General features: G+C 39.9%; 1 protein-coding gene across 3 annotated transcripts in view; it reads left to right on the top strand.

Annotated features, from left to right (window-relative positions):
- Positions 1 to 20,326, top strand: part of CDK8 (cyclin dependent kinase 8) — an 87,886-nt gene that overhangs the window by 31,776 nt on the left and 35,784 nt on the right. For 2 of the 3 annotated variants that reach the window (XM_086613184.1, XM_086613174.1), the window contains exons 3-4: positions 10,880 to 10,990; positions 14,106 to 14,246. In XM_086613184.1, coding sequence (XP_086469310.1) covers positions 10,880 to 10,990; positions 14,106 to 14,246 — 252 coding nt within the window. Of the gene's footprint in view, positions 1 to 10,879; positions 10,991 to 14,105; positions 14,247 to 20,326 lie in introns of those variants that run through there. The other variant, XM_086613193.1, reaches the window with a different exon arrangement.

Below are 20,326 nucleotides of genomic sequence, written 5' to 3'. Positions count from 1 at the left end.
GAAACTGGGAGGAGAAACTTGACTGGTGTCAGGGAGGTGTCTCTGCTCTGGATATGACCATAACTCAATTTCTGTCTATTAAAAGAGAATTGTTAACTTGGCTGACAGTTGGGAAGGATTCGGCCTCATTGTATGACTTGAAGTGTTTTGTAGTCATTCTTCTTGGGCAGCAGCATCCCCAGTAGTGATGGAAGAGGAACAAGAAGCAGAGAGGCTTTCTCCTTGCTCCGAGCTGCTGCAGCATGTGCCCTTTGAAGAGAACAGCAGTACGATGCAGAACCCACGTGGGAGAGGGCTAGTGGGGCAAGAAGAGGAACGTATTGGAGACGCCAAAGACGCCAAGAAAGCAGGCATTGAGAGCTAGTGAAGCCCAAAAGCAGATGTAGGGGTAGAAAGAGTAATCTGAAGCAGCATTTCTTGAGCTGTTGTTGACTTGCTTCTGGCTGTGCTTCCAGACTTGCAACTGCTGATGCTGTGGTTGAATTTTCCTGCAGTTAAATTCATAATTCACTATGGATGGGTAGAGTTTGAATCTCTTTTTCTTACTGTTCTTTTGATATTGCTATTTGGAGTTAACAGGAGAATTTTTCCCCAAAATGTGGTGCTCGTTTTAATTCTGTTAAATAGAATTTCCCTCCCCCCTTCTATCAATTAATATTGTAAAAGGGAAAAAAGAAACCTCGTATTGAGATGGATAAAATGGAGGATAATAGCCATACTGTTTATATTGATTATGTGAGTATGTGTAATGTCTATATGAAAATGCCACTGAGTTAATCGGCAGTGTTGTACCCTAAAATGTCATCTGTACATCTAATTACTAAAATTACTTGTTGTCATACTTAAAAAGTCAAGGCTGAATGCCAGACTCTGTTACAATGTGTTCTGGACTACCCAGTTAATGCATTTTATGAGCATGGTGGTATTAAGAGGCACGAGGACGACTTGGTCTGCATATGAGATGTATCCATTTCAGTTACTCTGGAGAGCTGAAGCTTGTGTGTTTTACTTTGTGACTATCTGAGAAGAGTGCAGTTTGATATAAATCCCAGTGAAACTCTCCCTTGTTTTTATAACTCTGCTTTATAATGTCTTTTAAAAGACTTTATAATGACTTTTTATATAAGTCATTATAAAAATGACTTTTTTCTTGTTTACGACACCTAACTTCAGTTTTGGACTACTGAGTAACTTATATGTTTAAAGATGCTCATAGCTTACTCTTCTAAGACATCTGATGCACAAACCTCAGCTGAAGAACAGTATCAGATCTTTAGAAAAATAAAGTAATTGAAGTACATCAATTACAGGGAAAGGTTTGAACTAGGTCAGAGACCTGAGTCGAAATGGCTGGTTCAGTTATGGGATGAGCTCAACCTATATGTGTATATGAAAGACTTTCTACGTTTCAGTACTTCCTGCAGCATGAGAACTTAGACCTAGTGTTCCATAACCTAGCTAGTCTCTTACTCTGTTGAGATAAGAGGAATTTTTTTAATGATTTCATGTGAAGAAATTGTTTAACTGGTAGAATTAACAGTTATTTTGCTAATATGCTAATTGGATCAGTATATTTAATATCAAAATAGTTGTAGTGTTATATTCTTCCTTATCTTTTCCCTGTTCATCAACTATGGTAGAGCATTTGTGAATCCCACCTCTTCCAGAAGCTTAACAGAACATTTGGCTGCTCATCTCTCGTTCTCTGCAGATGTGTGCACTGCCTGGGATTCCGGGTATCTTTTTTGTGATCTGTACTTTCACTTCTGAGTATTTAAGCAGGCACTAAAAGCTGCACGCTCATCATACTAAGAGGTGGATTTGTGGTAGATGGGAAAGCAAAAGGATAGATGATGAGAAGATTTGTATAAAAATACACAAAACACAGAAGCCCAAACATTGGATTCCTTGTCTACTGATTTAATCACAAGGAAGAAAGTCATTAAAGCCTGTCCACCTGGAATAGTGCAGCAAATGCTATTTCGCAGTTCACAAAGCAAGAGAATTCTTCAAGGCTGTAGGAAGCTAAAGTAGTTAACCAGGCTTTAAATAGAACTTCAGGATTTTGGGTTGGGCGGTTTCCTGTACAGGAGTCTTAGACTTTAAAGTAACCAAGCAACTTTCTGACATTTTTCTTGTTGATTAGCATTTTTCGTTCAGTTTTAATCAGGCTTGCAAGTACTTCACTTGCCTATGCTTCCTTTGGCTAGTGAGAAGTTTCTTCGGTTGTTGGTGTTTGGTTTTTTTTTGGATGGTGGTTTTTCTGGTTTTTCTTCTTTTTTTGTGGGACTTCCATGTAGCTTTGTTTTTTTGGTGCCCGATTTGGTTGACAGAAATATCCCTGACAAGCTTGTTTGTATGTAAAAACACCACACAGTGTTTTTATATGATAGTGCTAGTTTGTGACTTGGTTCTGAAGAACAACTGCTAGATATGGTGGCACACGCTCTCCATGATGGAAATGCTGAATGGGACAAAGCAAAGTTGGGGTGGACAATGCTGTACTCTGGCTGCCTCCTGTCTGTGTGGTGTCCTTCAAGCACCACAGCCAGCTTGTACAAGTTAGAACAGCCATGAGTCTGCTGCAACTGGGACAGAAAACTACAGAACAATAAGTAGCTGGCTTCTCTGATCGTTTCCACTCTTTAGGTCTGCCTTGGAGGCATTTGGGCATTCCTAGGATTTTGTGGTTTCCTATTATAACAAATGCAGGCTGTCATCGGAAAAGGTGATGTCCTTTGTGTTGGATCTAGTGGTAATGTGGCCGTTGGATGAGGAAGTTCATTTTCATCAAAGGGAAAATGAACAATTTTTGTTAGTTTTCTGTTGCATGAGCTGCGTTGAACCATCCTTTGGTCACACCGTTGCTTAATGTGACTCATGGGAAGTGGTAGGAACCTGCAGGAATGGTTTGGGTGTAATGCAGACTTGTACTCTAATCTTCACATGTCTGAGCGTTAACAAAAGAAAGGAGAGTATTGATTTTTGTCTCCCAGGCAGGAGGCTCAGGGCCCAGTACTGTTCTCCTTCCATCAGGAGCTTAGCTGAGTGTGCAGGGAGCAGGCACATGGTACCTGGGCAGTGTGAGAATAAGCAGAGATAGCTGGTTGATGACTGCTGCTCTTCCCTGAAAGGCAAAGCCCCTCTGGTAGTCCTGCTCGCATCTGCAACTGCTCTGCCATCCTGGCTTTCAGCTTCTGGGCTGGAAGATGGCAGAGAGGTAGAGGCAGCGCTATAGAGCAGCAGGCCTGTGCCCCTGGGCAGGTGGGAAGGGAGCTGCGTTGACTAGTGGTCTTGTCCAAGTTGACCACTAGTCAGCACCAAGTCGGCGGAGGAGACTGCTGTAGAGGTGAATTGATCCTCCTCACGCACTGGGGCTTCCATGTCCTGGGTGACAAGAACATGTCATTACATGATTATCAGCCCTCTTTACCCTCTACCAGTGGAGGAGATGGAAGCACAACTATTTCAGAGCTGGTCTGAGAGTGACCAAGGACTCTGAGGCATCGTGCAGCAGCTGGAGGGGACCCCGTGAGGCAGAAGCTGAAACTGTTTGACTCTAGGGTTCACTCTCTTCAACATCTTCCCCTGGTAAAGGAACAAATGACTGTTCCAGTGAGCTTGTTGGAAGAGATCCTGTACCAGCTATGTGAAAAGGAATAATATTTGGATGCAGATTCCTCAAGTTATGAAGGCTGTTATGTCCCTTCCACTCTGTCAGAAGACAAATAATGGTTTCTTAGCAATCTTTTGATGTAGTGAAAGGCAGCAAGGTGTTGAGGAAGACAAATGTTTGATTTGACCCTCTTTGGCAAGTCTAATGACTCTCAAATGCTTTAATTTAATACTAGTGTGGTATGTAAAATGTACTTTGTGACTGGTGAGTACTTTATCAAGCTATGTTACAGGGCTACAAAAGGTTTGAGAGATTTTTATATATAAAGGGAGGGTAGTATTATTTTTAGTTCTGTGAAAGTGGGAAAAAGATACTGATTAAATGTTAGAAACTGGAATCCTTAAGAATCATAATATTTTCTGCAAACAGTAGAATTTGAACAAGCTTGACACTCAGCACCTGTCTTACCTGGATTCTTCGTTCACCTCCTTACTTTCAGAGAACCTGTAATAACACCTCTTCTAATTCTTTCAATGGTTTTGGACATGAGAGTTGCTAGTAAATATTAACTTATATGTGTGAGCGTGTAAGACTCATTTGTTTTGGAAACCTCGGAAGTTAAAACCAGAAATGTGCCATTTTTTTATGTTGTCAGGCTTCTTTTTTGCAACATTTAGGACTTTTAAAATAAAAACAAAAGAATAAAATAAAGCAATGATTTCACATAGTTGTATATCTGAAGAACTGGAGCTTCAAAAATGTGTTGTCAGCTTCATAATTCATAAGAGTGAGCATTATTAAAACTTTTTCTGTTGCATTGCCTTTGTAAGCTTTCATTTGAACACTTGAAAGGAAAACAGTGTGTACTTTGAGCGGATATTTTGTTCTTTTTTGGTACTGTGGAATATCTGACTCATGAGAATATAAAACTGTAAAATCGTATTTACCTTGAAACAAGCAGGTCTTGACTCTACTGGATAGCAGCTAAGGCAACTTGGGATTTAAGAACTTGTGTAATAAAATTTGTGTTTTAGTTTAAATAACAAGTTCAAAGTACTTGAATAGAGTTCCAGTTTTTCACAGGAAACTAAGAATAGTGATTTGATTTTTTTTTTTTAGAAATTTATTATTATGTGAATATAGAATTTGATGACACCTCTGGAGTCATCATATTCTACTCCTGCTCTTGCAGACAAGCAAAGTGCACCTTCAAAAAATTTAGCAAACTGCAAGTTAAACTTGTGAGGAAAAGAAAAATCTCCAAAGGCAGTTCCCGAGTCTCATTCTAGTAATGACTCTATAAAGATTATTCAGCTTTTAAGCCAAAATTAATCATGACTAGTTCATACCCATTTGTACTTACGATAATCTTATCAGTTAGTTAGAATAGTTTTTCTGTCCTGCTTTCATTTTAGAGAGAGAGAGACTGTTTCTCTGGCTTTGTTTTGGCAGGCTATAAGGGTTTTGGCTTGGCTTGCTGGTTTCCCATTGTGTAGTAGGCTCTCCCTGCCCCTGGGTGTAGGTTTTCTTTGTAGGGCTTTCTTTGCTGTATTGCAGTTGGAATTAATCTTCCCTGAATTGGCCAGAATTATGCATAGCATTTCAGGTAATGTCTCACTACTGCCTGTACTCATCTGTTGTAGCAGTAGTTCCATTGGTATCTTACCTGTTATAGGATGACTGAATCTTTGTCAGTCTGAAAATCACCTTTTTCTCTATCAACCACAATCTGTTTTCTGTTCCAAGTCCCTATTTGCCCATTTTCCATCTTAAGGCCATGATGTGACTGTCAATATATGATTTGTTTGTTGACGGATCACTTGGTGGAACAGATGTGAGCCTTTTTGAAGCGTGAGATGATGATTAGATTTTGAATTTACGCCATCAAATTAGCAAGATGACACAATAGTGATTTTTGCTTAAGTGGATGTTTTGCTTGATACTGCCTGTGGCTTTGTGTCTAGCCAGCCTTCTGACTATCCTAAGCTTTGGCAGAAACGAGTTGCATAGCACTTATAGGCAGGCAGCGAGAGCAAGGAATTGCCTTTTCTGAAACAGCTGATGTCCTGAGACAGGACATCAGAGAAACTCCTTCTGGACCAGGTCACCAGGCCAATTGCTCTAGCAAATGAGTCTGTGCTCTGTTCTAGCAGTAAGCATGGTAGTATTGCAACGCTAAGCAGGTTACGTTCCCTGCAGACCACGTATAGGAGCAAGCATCAAGAGTAGGGGTGGAATGACATTGACAGTAAAGCTAGAAATCCTCACTGCAGTGAAGAGTGCAGCGTCTTGGCTCATGAGAAGTGTCTGAAGTGGTGGAGAGCTGTACGGGAAACGTGGGAATATCGGTGGAGGAAGGAGATGATGTTCGTAGAGACTTGTGCTGAGTTCAGCTCATATTTCATGTGAAAGGTAATTATTGTTAGTGCCCCCGTGCAAGAAAAGGTTTGCCTGAGTCATGCGGCAGTTTGCCAGGCTGCCTTAATGCTGCTGTTGATTATTTAATAACGTCCTGTCTTACCCCACTCTGTCCTGGTTCGTGAAGCAATTTAATGATTTTATGCATCAGTAGGACACTTTCATTTATTGTCCCTCAGCTGCCCCATGGCTGTGGAATGAAGATTTCTGCATTTGAAGAGGGAGATGGAGGGACCTTAATGTGAGCCCAGGACTTGCACTTAAGGATGCTGTTTCCCTTGCTGTGTCTTGAACAATGTTTATGAAAGCAAGGGCAAGACCAGCCAGGGACAACATGGGGTTATAACACTCAAGTCAAACCAGACGTATCAGCATCGTCATCATTTGCTGACTTCTGTTTCTCTGAAGGTCTATTGGATCTTCCTTCTTTGTAAGGGACACCTAGACCAACTAATTTAAGGGAAACCTTTCTGGCTGTAGAAATGGATTTGAGTCATCATCTGATAAGCAAATGAAAAGGAAGGTAATTTACTGAGAGCCAAATGCATAGTTTTTGTCTACTTTCTCTTTATGTTCTATAGAACTTAACTAGGATAGACAGAAGCAATTAGATGTCAGAGTCACCAGGCCACCAAATGGCCTTTATCTTTAGCAGGCATCGTACTGATAGTCAGACCGTGTTTCTTGCAGTCTACTTTGTCTTCGGTGATCTCTGTCAGCTGCTGGACATGAGTCAAGTCATCTGGTAGGAAAGGGCATGTGGCATATGAGCTGGAGGGGCCGGGTTCATGGAGAGTGAGGTTGCTGGAAATGCTGCTTACAGCCCATGTGATGTGTTATCATCTGCGTGAGCCCTTTCTGCCCTTCAGACAGCATTTGCATTTGTTGCTCTACATTATCACTGTCCTGGAGCGTTTCAGCCTTTCCAAGACAGTGATTCAGGGATCATCTGTCACCCACTCCAGCAATCATTTCCTGGTTCTAATGGTTTTGCTAATGTGTATTAGGCATCCGATTCACTGGGGTGCTTGTAGCTGTCCAACTTTGAGCAAACCTATCAGGTTTTTTAAGCAGACTGAAAGAATATGTAGTTAACGGCTATTCAGCAGAAAAGGGAAAGGCAAAAAGCAGCAATGACAAACTGAGCACACAGATGCACAAACAATAACAGCTGCTATTAGTGACAGAGGCCAGAACTCTTATAACATTGGTGGTGGGCTACAAAAGGAAACTCTCAGGTGTGTCCTTGAGGAGGGTGAACCAGGGCTTTGTAACTGATGAGTAGGAAAGTGGATTGCCAAGGATTTTATAGGAGAATAGAGGTTTTACTGAGTATTTGAGAGGATTGATTGCTAGGACTCTGTAAAACTGCTGTGGGATGTTTAGAGGAAGGATAAAAGGCAGGAAAGGGAGTGATCAGGGTGTATTGGGGAGGGAAAAACATGGAAAAATGGAGAGACAGTAAGAAGCAGGTTTCATGTAAGCAGGCTACTGGGCAGTGTGCTTGTCTGACCGAGCTCTGTACATGGTCACCACAGCCTGTCCTGTGTCTGTTCCTAACTGTTCTCTGTGTGAGTGTGCTCTCCATTCTGTGTGTGCATCTGTGACCCACTAGCAAAGTTCAGGCTGGATTATGTGGTGAGAACTGGATGAGGTCTGCAGGGCCCAGATACTGAGAATACCACAGGTCTGCAGAAGCTGGATATGGGAGAGACTTAGGTCAGGAGATGAACACTCAGCGCAGCTCTCCCTGGTAGCTCCTGTGTGTTACCTGCTAGTGAACTTCAAATGTGCAGAACCAACAAACAGGAGGAGTCGCAACATCGGAGCTGGAACCTGAATGAAAGGGTACAGCGTCTGGGCTTGGATTCTGAACAGATGTAAGGTCTGCACTGGAGTCAGAGGGATCTACGAAGACATGTGCATGTTTGTGAACTTTAAGCCTGATTAGCCAGAGTGGAGAAATAGGATCCAGGCTGGTTGCATTGTCCAAGTTTTATGTAGGTGCTGTTGGTGCTTATGTGGGTACCTACAAAGACGATGCTGTTCTGTTGCCTCTGTTGATCCCTGTGTGGCTGGACATGTGTTCCTATAGGAAGTGCACGCTCAGTTACTTATACCTTGCTGCTGGCTGGATTTGGAAACAAGGAAGAGCAGCAGCGTGTCATCTAGCAGACCAGGAAGCAAGCTGTGAATCTCAACATCCACAGGATTGACTACCCCTAGCACAAACAAAGGAGAATTATGTCTGTGTTGTCTTGCTATACAGACAGGGAATGCTTCTGCTGCATTACTCAGTTTCTCATCTTTGTGTTGTGTTTGACCAGCCTTGATGATGGATTCTCTCTGTGTCCTCTGAGGTGAATCACATTTGAGAGGTTGGGTTTTTAAAGTGGGTGATTGCTGCTTCCTGAGGAATCAGGAGTAGGATGGATTTTAAATGGACAGAAAGGGGTTAAAGGGGAAAAATACATTATTTTCTAGAGCTCTGACTAGTATCTGCCTCTTTTGTTGAAGAACAGCCTGTTGTGCCTGGTACAGGTATGTCATCAGGCCACAGGAAATCTGATAAAATTTTAGTGTGGACACATAGTTGCTGAACTGTCATGTAATCTTCAGGGTATAGTTAATTCATCAAAATGTTTAGTGTAAAGTTAAGCTGTGAATTTATACTAGTTCAACAAAAAGTCCTTCGCTTTAAGGATTGGCACTCTCTAACCTCATTTGCTCTTGAGAGGCTGACTCCCACTGATGGTCTGATGCTGTACTGGGTCTAACTGGGATGCAGTTAATCTGCTCCATAGCAGCCTGTATGGTGCTGTGTTTTGAATTCGTGACTAAAGCAGTATTGATAACCCACCAGTGTTTCGGCTATTGCTGAGCACAATGTCCAGACGTTCTCTTTTTCCTACTCTGCCCCTTCTGCCTTTGTGGAGATGGCCTTGGCTTGGAGACTGGCTGGGCATCAGTCTCCTTGTGAGAGTGGTGAGGGATTGCCTTTGCATCGCTTCTGCTGGTTTGGTTTTATGTTCGTGGGTTTTTTTTTTTTTCCTTAATTTCTCTTTCCTTCACTTATTAAACTGTCTTATCCCCACCTGCAAATTTTCTTGCATTTTTTGCTCTTCCTAGTCTGTCTGCTTTTCCTGCATCTGACTGAGGGGGTGTGTGGGTCTTAGCTGCTGACTGGGGTCAACCTACCACAGATGATTCCCACCGGTAATTGAAAAAAAGTTGCAAATAAGCATTTCTTAGTTTTCCCCATACTGACCTTGTGCTTTGTAGGAATTACAGGCATTTACGGAATTCCACACTTTTTGCAGATCCTGCCTTAAAATTCCTCCATGTAATTCTTTTACAAATCTTTAGATTAAGAGCTTTAACATGCTGAAACTACTTCCTTCTGCACTGATTTGTAATGTTGCATTGTCTCCTCAACCCTCTGTCTCCCTGTTTGATCTTATACTTGAGATAAAAGCTGTGTGGGCTATAGGTCCTCTTGCTCAAGAAACTGAAGACTCTAGTCAGTGAGCAGGGATGGGAGTCTGTCTCAAATGAAATAGAAAAGAAGGAAACAAACATATGCAGATATCTACTCCCATTTTATTATCTCAGTTGCAGCTAAAATGTTACCGCATGTGATAAAGGTATCAGTGGAAACAAACTGGTTTTCTTGTTCCCTCTGTTATGTGAAGGAAAATAATACTTTACTGGAAATAAATTCAATCTCAGAAATAAAATATTAATTTTCTATTTTATGTTCAAACAGTATTTCAAATTGTCCTTGGCTTTTAAAAAAGTCTAGCCATTGCGTTTATTAAAAATGTCAGCATTTCTGGCAGACTTAACTGTTCCGTTTGCCATCCCTGAGCTGGCAAGAATTCATCTAGTCTTGGGTAGCCACGCTTGACAAAAGCTTGCTCAGATAAAGTTTTTGTTTCCTTCTTAGCAATTGTGAGTATAGTGTAATTGTAACGTGAACAGTAGAGCTCAAACAGACTGATGCTGTTGGCATTCAGTTCTTGTGCTAGGTCTTAGGTTTTCCTTTGGTGGTGGTTAAAGCTGTAGTTTATAAAGCAGCTGTGCTGGCTTATGGCTCACTTCTGCTGAAAGACTTTATTGCTCCTAACTGTGTCCCTTCGCTAGTGCTGGGTCTGCTCTTAGTGCCGTGAGTCATTTCAGCTCAGGAACTCAGCAGAAAATCATCACCTTTGTGTGTCTGGGTTGGTTTTATCCCGAGCTTTTGAGCTCTTTCGTGGATGGCTTCTATGAGTGCCACAGTTGGTGTAATATATGTTGTGGGAGGGACTCAGATCTTCTTCTGTAGGTGGTGGTGACCTTGTACATCAGCTGTTTCCATCTTACAGATCACATCTTCGTTTAGCTGACTGCAGTGACAGGCTCTAAATGAGTTGTCCCATTCTGCCTTGATTGACTGCAACCAAAATGCAGGGTGTTCACATAACTGGGAGTCAGGAGAAAATGGGATACCCCAAATGACTCTGTCAAAGATTATAGCCTATGGGACAGGGCTATTGCCCTGGCTGGCTGTTTGCGGAGTCTTCTTCATCCTGGATAATAGTGAGGTTTACATAGACTTCAACTTTTAGGAAATTAATGAGAAGTGAATGCCCTAAGGGGGTTATGACCTGCTTTCAGCTTTGGCTTTAAACTAATGACTGGTTCTTTCATTAAAAAAAAATGTACTGTTTTCTGTGACTTGCAGATTTCAACTTCTATTTTTATTGTAGAGTGTGTAGCAAAGACTGTTAAAGTATCTGTCTTTCTAGCCCTTTGACAGCTCTGGATGTGCAGATGTAACTGTTGTGGATTTTCCTTATTTTGCAGTTGCTGCGGGAGCTCAAGCATCCAAATGTCATTTCTCTGCAAAAGGTGTTTCTTTCTCATGCTGACAGGAAAGTGTGGCTTCTCTTTGACTACGCTGAGCATGACCTCTGGGTAAGGTGAATTGCTTGTAGGTACAAGGCTTAGAGTTTTAGTTGCAGAAAATGGACACGGTCAGGGAAGACAAATTGATTTAAAAACAGTAGAGCCATTTGCCCTATGTCTGTTGGAAACGTTTTCAGTACTAAAGGAAAAGCAATGGAAAATGTTTGGTAAGCACACTACACAGTTAATCTGTGACCTCTTTAAGAAGATAAAAATCAGCATTCGGCTCCCAGTAGCTAGAAATCTAGTTAAATAAATGCAGATGTAACCCTCCATTACAGCTAAAGTAGGGTACAGGAAAATGTAATTGATTATGCAGGTGGATTCCCTTTGAAAAATGACAAACTTATTGGCTGAATAGGACAGTTTAGTTACGTTGCATGTCATCCATGAATACATGAAGTGAGAGTAATGCCACTGTATAAAATTGAAATTTAATTCGTATGTTTCAGTGGAAAGAACTTTTTACTCTACTGTCTGCTGTAATTTCATGTATTTGGGAGGAAGGCTGTTTATTCCTGGGTACAGGGTACAGCTTTAAAATATAAACACATTGGAGGCAAAGTAAATTTACTTTAAGATATGTACCCTTTTCCTCTGTTAACTTTATATTTGTAAGCTTGACATCTGTTTTGATTAAAAAAAAATAAAGTAGCATTGTAACAAATCCAAAATCCTATGCAGTCTTGACTTCTCTGAAAAAAGTTGTGTGTGTGTTTCAAATTAAATCTGACGTACATTTTAAGCATTGCTCTTGATGGAACTAGTATTGTAATATTGTCCTTAAAAGATATTAAGATGATTTGGATCACCTTAACAGAGGCTATTTGGAATAAGGTGGAAATTTTGATGTATATGAGACTTGTGCAGTATGAATCATGAGTTGATTTTTTTCCTTTGCATGAGTTTAAACAGACAGCACAAACCAAAGTAAAACTACTTTCTTTTGAAAATTATGTTCCTTGTAGTTGGGAGTAATTCAGTAGTATTTGCCTAAGAACTAGTGTGTTAATTTTCCTTCAGCTAAGCTGAAGATATTTTCTTCCGGTTAAATGTCTTGGAAGTTCTGATGCTTGGTATTGAGGTTTTGTTACCAAAATAAAATTAGAGGAAAAAAGTTGTCAAACAGCTGAAATGTTGAGACATTTTAAAGGCTGATGTACAAAACCAAATAAAAAAAATCTTGAGGAAGAGGAATAAAGGTTTTTTTTTTAAGTGGAAAAAACCTGAGCACATTCTTTTTTTGCTGCTCTGCCCTGTTTATGATATACTAAAGCTACAGGAGTTTAGGAATGTTTGAGTTTGGTTTCTTGTTTCAAAATGTACTGCAGGGCTTTGCATTTGTTTGGATGATTGTGACTAATAGCGACCTGTCCTTGTTTGTTTTTACGCTTTTCTTCATTGCTTCATACTTAACTGAAATCACTGCAGAAGCACTTCTGTTGACAAAACTCTGGCTTGTATATAAGTAACTTAGGAATGACTCTCAATTTTGACCTTTATGTTTACATGCACATACCTGTATAAACTCCAGAAATCCCCAGCTGTACCAGCTCCTGGTTGTTCACTGTATCTGGATGCAAAGACTTAGCTGCAGTGACTGGGCTGGTTCCATGGCCCAGAGAGCCGGCACTGAGTCTCAAGTCTTCCAGCACTGAGCATATCTAGCACAACAGGTCTCAAACAATGCTGGGAAAAGGGCACAGAATATATCAGAGCAGGAACAGAAAGGTCCAGGAGAGCCATCTGTCATTCTGTCTGAAGATTCACTTCTCTCTGGCCACTGCATGAAAAATAGCATATGCTTTGGAGTCAGCGGAAGTGGGAGGCAAGAGGAGGCGAAACTTGTGGCTCAGGCTAAGGAATGCTCGTGCACGTGGTGCTTGTCTGACTGGGCAGGGACTGTCACCTTTTCATCAATGTTTCTCTCTTCTGTGCAGCTCCATTTTACCTTTGGCAGGACAGGGATGTGCTCTTTCCTTCCAAGAAAGCCAAGCTCAACGCCTGAAGCAAAGGAGGGCAGGCTGTATGGAGCTAGGCTGCAGCAAGAGAGGAAAGACAGTTTCCCAAAGGAGTTTGAGTAGTTGAGTACTGAACTGGCACCTGGCATACGAAGGCTCAGAAATGTAGGAAGAACACATGATAGAAGTTTGGTGCCAGATTTTGGATGGACAAGATCAGGGCTGTTTTGATGATCACACAAGTGTGAGCCGTTACAGAAAAGAAGTGTAGAAGTTTGTTCTAGAAATCACCACTCTCTCAAAAGGAGACAAACACAGAAATGGTTACCATGACCATGGCACACCTTACGCTATTGAAGTTAGTGGCACTTTTGACTCAAGTGCTAAGACAACTTGTCCTTTTGGACTCCTCATTGTTGCTAGACCTCATTGCCTGTGTATACACTTATTGTTAAAGGTTTTTTCCGTGTCTGGCTTCGTAGTTGACTGTCAGATGGACAGATTTATAGCTTTGCTCTGTCAACAGCTTCTGTTCTGAGAGTACTGTGCTTTAAGGGTATAGTACATAAAAAAGGAGAATGAATCTGGGCTTCTAATTTAAATCTTTGAAACTCCCAGTACAGTTTGCAAGCATTTGTCTGACATTAGGTGTTGAATATTCTACTGTCATTATTACCGTGGGAGAAAATCTGAAAGTAAAATAATATAGCAGTTAGGTAATGCACTTTTAATTCTGTTCTGTGATATACAAGACAAGTCTATCTTAACAAAAAGAACCCCCAAACAAGAATACCCCTAAAACCTTCAAGATGAGTAGTCGGCAAGATAATTTGCTTTGACAGTTGTATTGGTTTTGTATTTGTCATACCAGTGAGGAAGAGTGAGCGAGCAGTGATGTGGGGCTTAGCTGCCTGCCAGCATTAAACCATAGCAACAACTGATTTCATTTTTGAGAGATTTCCTTGGGACAGTGATCACTTTACCTTGTATAGTATTAATTTTCTAATACTTATGGTACATGTTTCTAGTTTCGAAAATGAATGATAAAAGGTGAGAAAAAACCCTAAGAAGTCTGTGTAAGGAATTGCTAGCAATGTTTTTGTGTAACGCTGTAGATAAAAACATTACATTTTTTAATTCTGATTTCTTTTTCCCCTTTACAGCATATAATCAAGTTTCACAGGGCTTCTAAAGCAAACAAGAAACCAGTTCAGTTACCTCGGGGAATGGTGAAGTCACTGTTATATCAGATCCTAGATGGTATTCACTACCTGCATGCTAACTGGGTGTTACACAGGGATTTGGTAAGTGGATCCGCGATGGGTTTTAGCACTGGGATGATGATTGAAGGGAAGGATTGTTTTTTACACAAATTACTGGGAAACAAAAGCCTTTGTGCTAAGGGCATGTACTAATAAATGTATATTTTTATACTGTAGTCAGACAGCCTTGATGAGTAGAGTGAATTTTAAAAGCCAGCTATGATCTGATATGCTTATGACAGCAAAGTATATCAGATGGCTGTTTTCCTTTTTTGGTTTTCTAAATACATTATTTTTAAAAGTGTTCATTTAAATAACAGGCATGTTGAGGTACAGAAAATGCCTCTGGTAGTATCACTGCAGGATTAAATACGGCATGTGTGTAGGTGGGGGAGAGGATGATTGGCTGTAAGAACTGTTGAAAAAATAGAAACTCTGTAAAATTATCAGTTTTGCTTACAAAGGTAGCTTTCAAAGGCCATTATCTTCTCCTAATATTTATAATCTGTCAGAAATATAGCCATGCCAACTTTTGAAGACTTCTGCAAATAAACTGAAGTTTATCCAAACTACAGTATAAGCAAAACCTTTTGAACCCGAGTTAGTGTTTCTTAACCAGCAAATCCTATTAAATGTTTTAAATTGGTGTATCTCACCAGTTCTTGTATATTTGCCTTTGAAATACACCTATAGCTGGCTGGGCTGGTTCTGCCCGTTGTCTTAAAATTGGGTAGTCTTCCTGATCCAGTTGTCTGTAGCTCTTGTTCTTAGAAGTAAATTTTTAAAAATTATATCAAAGTATGATACTATCTATATATGATGCTTCTAATTACTGAAATATCATTAGTGCCTGAGAGTATTGTTAGCTTGACCTTTCATTCCCATGAGTCAGTATTACCATGCTATTCTGTCCTTCGTGCCTTAAGTCTGGCTTCCTTATTACTCCTCACTTTTTGTCTTTGAAATAGCTTTTATAGTGTTCCTGGAAATATAGTCAATGGCTAGTTATTTGTCTTCTGTTTTCATGCCAAGTAAATGTTTTTCCAGAGTGCCAGTCTCCATTTAAACTAATGAGAAAAGATTTATCCTTAATAAATAACTTTTTCAGAACTGAAATACAAGGAAGCTTTGCTTTAATAAAATAATTGTATGGATATTATTTCTAATTTGCTCTTAGTTTTAGAAATAGAACAAAAGCCTCAGCACTGAGGGGAAAAGTCAAAAAGATTGTAGTGGCTTTGTCATGACTCATGAAATGTTGGAGCAAAGCATAATGTAGAAATATATAGTGCATGTTAGCATGTTACTACTTAGACACACTTTGTTTTAAACCAAAATATAATGTCTTACTCTAATGTTATACCTGCAGTAGTACTCTTCAGTGTATTTTTGAGGCATACGGAAAGCAATTGACCTGTCATGAAGAATCTAAATTTTTCTGATGTTTTACTTTCTACAGTTTCAGAAAATTTATGAACTTAAGCATAATTGAGTTTGAAAAGAAAACCATGCGTGTTGTTAACTGGATGGCTCAGGAGATTGGTAATTTATTACAGAGCCTTTCACATCTGGGTCTGTAGCTGGAATACAGTTTAAGTTGGCAACTGTGAAAAATTATTACCATCTCATTTTCTGACCTATGTGAAATGAGTTGGTGGTCTCAGTCCAGCATGAAGTTTTCTTCCAGCAGAAAAGCCACCATCACAATTGGCTATCTTTTGATAATCTGAGGAAGAAATCAAAAGCTTGAGGCCGAGTCTGAGAGGTCTTCCCACTGGAACCTTGTCAAGCTGTGTTGGTGAGAATCCTATAAAAGCTATGCAGGAGCTGCCTTGTCCATGGAGACCTTTGGGTTTGTTGTATTGGAACCATTCAGTTTGAGCTGAATTTAGAAGACACATGTTTCATACAGAAGGAAAGATGGAATTGTTTGTGTCAGATACTTTCTTCCTTTTATCAGGGTCCCTGGGAATAGCCAGAGTTACAAAAGGGATTCTACCTAGTGTTTTGTCTCGGCAAGACCGGGGCGTATTGGTGCAAAGTTGAGCTTGCAAGTTGGAACTTCAATAAGCACATATTTTCTGATCCAAAGCAAAGTAACCGACTTTAATTCTTGTTCTTAGATATTGGTTTCTGTTCCTGGATACCTGTAATACTAGCATTCATGAATATTGGTGTTAAGTCATAAATTTTAACTCCTGATTGAATGGCAGGATAGATTTATTATCTTTCTCCTACTGTGCCTTTAAAATGATAGGTGTTACTGTAGTTTCAAAACGTTTTATGTTTTCCAAGATTTAGATCTATGTAGATACACAGAGTTGCTTAAGTAACATGCTTGCTTTCATTTCATACACGAGCTATTTTAAGAGCAGTGGTGCTTGAGGATAGCAGGAAGCTAAAGAATATAGTACTTTGGCAGAAAAATCTGTTCTTTGCTGCATCTCTCTCATAGGATAAGAAACTTGACTCTTGGGAAGGTAATTATTCTCCCTCTAAGTGCGATTTTCTGGGTTTGGCTTTTTTAAGATGTCTTATTGAAGTTAGCTTTTAGGTAGGTAACGTTTTGGAGTTTTTTTGAGATCTTGGCTTTTGTAATCAGAAACAAAATATAGCATGAAGTAACTCCTTTCTTGCTAGCATCCACAAACCAGGCAGTGAAACTTAATGGCTATTAAAACCACATAAACTTAGACTGTGAAATTTGTCTTCATAATGGGGATATTGAGGAGTCTTAATTCATCTAAGATTTGTATAGTGTGAATACATTCTGTATGAAACAGAAAAAACTGTAGGAAGACAATAATTGTCTGTTGTTTTTTTCCTAGTCCTGATTTGCCTTTTACAAAAGAAACGTATACAAATCTTAGCAATAACAACTATTTAAATAGTTAACTTTCTTTGCTGTTTTTCTTCTTTCACTGGTTACATGAAAGCCAATTCACCATTTCCATCAGAGGAAGGGAGATGTTGATTATATTTGTTATCTTTGAATAGTGCTGTGCTTAAGTAGTTAGCTTTTCCATAAGCCTTTGAAACATACCAGTAAAATTTTTCAACAAATAAATGTCAGTCCTTTTAAAATTTTTTATTTGACTTGCATATTCTTCAGCTTTTTTTAATTTCATGACTGAGAGCAGTTGAAAGCAGATTGTTTATTCATGCTCTGACTGTAGCAGGAAGGAAATAAGAACGCTTCATGTAATTACCACAAAGTGCATCAATTATAGTTTTAATAATATTTTGAATTTAGTTATCAAGCGTGCTTGAAACATACTGCGTTTTGCTGACTTCTTTTCTTAGTATTTTTTCCACTTCGTAATATCCAGCTATTGGAATTCTTCCTGTACTCAAAATGCTTATTCCATGCTTAAAAATAAGCATAAGCAGAAGACTGGCCTTATATCTGTTTTCATCAAATCCATCATCAATTTCAGCAAATTTCATCTGCTTCCTCAATACATGAGGAATGAGATGATAGATTTAGCAGTGTGCTTGGAAGTAACGGGCTCAAAATAGAGGTCCCTTTGCGTGGTATGGCAATTTATATGCCATGCCTGTTAATGTTTAAAAATGCAGCTTTATTTGATGTAGTATGTGTGTAGTATGCCTGTCCACACAGTCAGGAACCAGGCTCAGCTAAAAGATGAGCCCCCCTCCACTGGTTTTGTGTGGTGACAGTAAGATTAGCCTGCAATTTAATAATATATTATCAAAATATTAAATTAACAATAGATTTTGCACTGATTAAAGTGCTCATGTGGTACAGCAATGCTTAAAAACATACCACCACCCCCCAAAAAATAAATAAAAAAAAAACCCACCCTCACACACACACACAAAAAAAAAAACAACAGACGAAATCTCCCAGGTCTTTCTTGTAGTACAGCAGCTCAGATGCTATGATAAAACATTTTTTTGTTCCCAGATTTTCAGACTCAATTCCCTGCCTGTTTCTTTGTGCGTGGTGCGAGTGGGTGCTTAACAGATGAATTGCCGCTTGGCAAGCCAGGTGTGGAAGTGGGTAACAGTGCTGGGCTCCTGCTTCCCATTCCCTTCCTCCCATCTCTTGCCACAGGAATGCCAGTCTCTTAGGCTTTGTCAAGAACACCCATGTCCTGGTTCGCCTGGGATTGTGTCGCTGTAGATGTGACCCTTTGCAAACTAGCGTAGGATACTGCCGCCTGTGTAAGGCGTTCCTACTGTGCAGCTCAGCTAAACTGCTGCTGTGGGATGAGCACTGGTTTTTAATAAGCTTTCAGGCAGACAAGCTTTGGTACAGTTGGAATGTAGCTTCCTGGGACCTGGACTCTTCCCAGGGATACCTGCTGTCAGGTTTGGGATTAGCGGGAACGTTAAAGATGCTCTTTTAACAATAAATGAGGAGAAGCCGCTGCTGAGGTGTTTTTTTGCAGACACATCTTAGTCACTTTCCCGGCTCTTGCTATGAATCATGTGAGTATGTGCTTTTTAGGCAAAGTTAAATACATGGAACTTTTACCCTGCCAATTTACCATTTTCCACATTAGAGCTTTTGAATCCAACGATGTCTCCCTCATCAGTATTCAAGGATTACTTGGGAAATACAGGAATGCCCTTTGGTCCTGCTCTAGTGCTTACAAAACTGTGGTCGTTTGAAGGAACAAACCTGAATGCTTAAAAACATACAGTAGGAAAAGCTGTGCACATCACTAGAAAGAAGTCAGCAGTTTCTAAAAGCAGGGTGGTCTTCTACTCTGTTTAAGTATATAAACAGATAATAGGCTTTATTTCCCAAAAGGTATTTTAATGACTTATTGGTGATTTACTTTCAAAGGAGAAAAAAAAAACCCAACTGAAACCCAATCACTATTTTGATTGTCAGCTGTCGCATTTCCCAGGATTTTTGTTTCCACAGTGTTTTTCATTACATGAGTGTGTGCTTTCATGAGATTACAAAAGAACGTGTCTGACAGAACCTTGTTTTCTTGCATAGGCTGTAATAACATGCTTTCCTGTGAGTCGTAATTTACTATAATTCTAAATATTCTATAGTTAAAATAATATTATCTAGTGTTTCTTAATGCTGCTGTTTGCAGGGAACATGACTACTCCCATGCATGTCTTTCTGAGTGTTTTATTTGTGATTTAGATTAAACTTCCAAACCGGTAACTAATCAAAGTGTAGAAATTATCAGAAGAGACTGCAAAACTAAGCATTTGATGCTTGTGCCAGTGACTTTTCAGGAAAACAAACATGCAAAACCAAACCAACCAACCAACCCCCAAAAATAATAATTAAAAAAACCCCAAACAAATAAAACTTTTTTTTTTTTTTTAAGAACGGCTGTGCAAATGAGAATCCACCTGGCTTGCCTTCTTCTTGGGCATTGTTGTTGGCGATGGCCTGTTAGGTGAAGCTCCTGACTGAGTAATGTCTGTCAGCTTTGTACAGATGCAGATTTGAAGCTAGGAATGGAGAGTATATTGCTGCAGTACAACCAGCATTCCAGTCAGAACAGTGGAAGGCATACTGCTGAGAGATCTTTGAATTCACCATAGAGAAACCTGTAGAAAGATATAAAATAATTTGCTTCACATAAGCAAATCATTGTGAGGCCAGTCGCTTTCAAAGGTCATAGCAATCAAGGGAGGTTCCTGAGGGCGATAAAGCAAATGTCACTCCAGTCTTCAAGAAGGGCAAGAAGGAGCATCTGGGAAATTATGTGCCAGTCACTCTTGCCTTGATCACTGGGAAGGTGATAGATCAAATCCTCCTGGAAGCCATTTCCAAACATTTGAAAGACATGAAGGTGACTGGGAGTAGTCAGCATGGATTTATGAAGGGGAAATCATGCTTAGCCAACCTGAAAGCCTTCAATGACTGCTTGATGGATGAGGGTAGATGTTGCTTACTTTAGTAAGGCTTCCAGTACTGCATCCCGTAACATCTTTGTAGACAAACTAATGAAGTACACACAAGGTAAGTGCACAGTGAAGTGAAGTGGATTGGAAACTGGCTGAGTTGGTGGACTCAAAGGATTGTGATCAGTGCCACAAAGTTGAGCTGGATGCCAGTCACTAGTGGAGTACCCCAAGGGCTGATACTTGGTTCAGTGCTGTTAAACATCACCACTAATAAT

The sequence above is a fragment of the Tauraco erythrolophus genome, chromosome 1 (genome assembly GCF_009769465.1).
Source record: "Tauraco erythrolophus isolate bTauEry1 chromosome 1, bTauEry1.pri, whole genome shotgun sequence".
In the NCBI taxonomy this organism is placed as follows: domain Eukaryota; kingdom Metazoa; phylum Chordata; class Aves; order Musophagiformes; family Musophagidae; genus Tauraco; species Tauraco erythrolophus.
This window is presented reverse-complemented; position numbering and strand designations above follow the sequence as displayed.